Here is a 2,500-nt window from a genome sequence, read left to right as displayed (position 1 = left end):
TGCGCGCATTCTCTTGCTTTTGCATTTTTGCACACGTCCCAGGATTGGAAACAGTCAGTTTTAGTGGCGCAGCTCTGTACTGTTGGGGCAGCAGTGCACTATGCTACTCTGCCTGCCCGCCTGAACTGACCCTCTGCAGCATCAGGCCCCTGTCATCACATATGCACATCTACAACTAAAAAAAGCACACAGGCAAAGGTCAACACCAAGAGATGGAAAATGCACACACAGTTTGGTCCAGCCACCCGTCTTCCCATTGCCTAAGCAGCACGTGGAGATGCTTGTATACGTTCTGGGACTCGGTCATCTTCGTACCCTTTCAGTATACAGTAATCTTTACATTTACATATTCATTTAACAGATGCTTCTATCCAAAGCAACTTCCATATATCAATTATATTACATCATGTCAGGGTCATCAGGGTCTTTGTCCCCATAGCAACTCAGGGTTAAGTGCCTTGCTCAAAGGGCACACCAGTGGAAGCTGGGTATTGCAACCACAACTTTAGGCTACTGCATGGTATCCCAGCCACTATATACCTTAGCCACTGTGCTACCACCACCATATTTAATGTGGTAGTTGCTGTAGGTGAACTGAAGGCCCTCGTATCTGTCTGCTGTGAGCTTGTGCTCCATTGGGGCCTCCTTTGTCTACTGAGGAGGCTGTAGAATGCCGTGAAGAGTGTTATGACAGTAATCTCTGCTAGCCTTTCATTACCATATGCGATAAGTATTCCAGAGGACACCAGACAATTTCATAAAGAGAGGAGGCTGGATTGGGTGAATGGCGGAGTAGCGGAAATCCCCCCCTCCCCATCCAGCCCTCCCACTCTGAGTCTTCTCTGTTCACACCTCTAGGCCTGGTCCCAACGGATCTGGGTGTGTGTAATCGCTTTACTGGCTGGACGTGGATGACCAGGCGATGATGAACAAAGAGATTTTATTGTTCGAACGGGATTAATGTGGTCATCCAGGTTAATTGTGGCTATTCTTGCTCCAGTGTTAATCTAAAAGCATCCTGTAGCCTCCCAGTGAGTCCCAGTGTGTGTGTGTGTGTGTGTGTGTGTGTGTGTCTGTGTCTGTGTCTGTGTCTGTGTCTGTGTGTTTGTTTGTGTGTGTGTGTGTGTGTGTGTGTGTGTGTGTGTGTGTGTGTGTGCCTGTGTGCATGTGAGAGAGTGTTTGTGTGTGTTCATGTATGTGAGAGAGTGTTTGTGTGCCTTCATGTGTGTGTGTGTGTGTGTGTGTGTGTGTGTGTGTGTGTGTGTGCTACCTGAGGGGAGGTTGTCTTAGGTCTGAGGTCTCAGATGTGGTGCTGGGTTTTTGCCAGAAGAGTGGTCATTAGATGGATGTCCACACATGTGTCCCTGGGTAGTGCTACTGGTGCTTGCTGAAGGGATTAATCGGATCTGCTGTCTCTGTCGACGCAATAGCTCTCTCTCTCTGTTTGACTGTCTCTCTCTCTCTCTCTCTCTCTCTTTCTCTGTTTGACTGTGTGTCTCTCTCTTTCTCTCTCTCTCTCTCTCTCTCTGTTTGACTGTCTCTCTCTCTCTCGCTCTCTCTCTCCCTCCCTCTAATTGTCTGCTTTACCCTCTACTGTGCATATTCTGTCTCCCTCTTCATTGTTTCATGTTTGTGCGCCATCTATATTTGGCAGTCATTGTGGTTTACATCGTTTAATCGATGGTGTTATGCACGCAACACTTTTCCTTTCAGCTGTTTTGAGACTACTGTGATTTAAAACTATAAAAATGCATAACAATGAAATAAATGAATTCTAAACTAACTAAACCTCCCCTCTCTCTTCTTCACCTACAGGAAACGGTAGAATATGCCTTCCTCATCATTTTTACAATAGAGACCTTTTTGAAGATCATAGCTTATGGACTTGTAATGCACCAGAACTCATACGTCAGAAACGGCTGGAACATGCTGGACTTCGTAATAGTTATAGTGGGGTGAGTACTAAACATCTTGTTTTTTTCCGTCTTATTCCAGTGTTTAATGCACACAATACACAAGATGCGCAAAATATTTCAGTACACAGTTGGCTGACGTTTGAGTTGAGTGTCTTGTACTGTCTGGCATGTACACTAATGTATGTCACCTCCAGTAAGCCTTAACCTCTGGTCACCGTCCAACCTGTCCGTGCCCTTTGGCTGTCCACCTCAGGTCACCCAGTCACTCAGATAGCCTATAAGACTCACGGTGCATTCAAGGAAAGTTCCTCACTGGCAGCATGCCAAAAGGGTGACACGGTCCACGTGAGCACAGACATCAAAGCACTTGGGAAGCAAATGTTCTCAGAGGCACTGATCTCAATCTGTATGGACACAAGGTTGTATCTGTTACAGAGCAATAACAAAGATTCATGTGGACAAAGATTTCCTTTTTTAATATGAAAACAAATTAATGTGAGTGTAGTCTCAGTGCGCAGTCTTAATACAGTGGACTTTAGGACTTTGTTTTTATTCATCAGTGAAAGAGAAGGTGCATAGATAGA

At 45.5% G+C, this 2,500-nt stretch overlaps 1 protein-coding gene across 1 annotated transcript in view; it reads left to right on the top strand.

Moving 5' to 3' along the window:
• cacna1db (calcium channel, voltage-dependent, L type, alpha 1D subunit, b) overlaps positions 1-2,500 on the top strand; it is a 73,617-nt gene that overhangs the window by 27,208 nt on the left and 43,909 nt on the right. The window contains exon 5 of the mRNA XM_062542045.1: positions 1,816-1,955. Within this exon, the coding sequence (XP_062398029.1) occupies positions 1,816-1,955 (140 nt within the window). The remainder of the gene's footprint in view (positions 1-1,815; positions 1,956-2,500) is intronic.

The sequence above is a fragment of the Sardina pilchardus genome, chromosome 7, assembly GCF_963854185.1.
Source record: "Sardina pilchardus chromosome 7, fSarPil1.1, whole genome shotgun sequence".
NCBI classification, from domain to species: domain Eukaryota; kingdom Metazoa; phylum Chordata; class Actinopteri; order Clupeiformes; family Clupeidae; genus Sardina; species Sardina pilchardus.
Note: the sequence above shows the minus strand (reverse complement) of the source record. Positions and strands in the feature narration are given on the sequence as shown.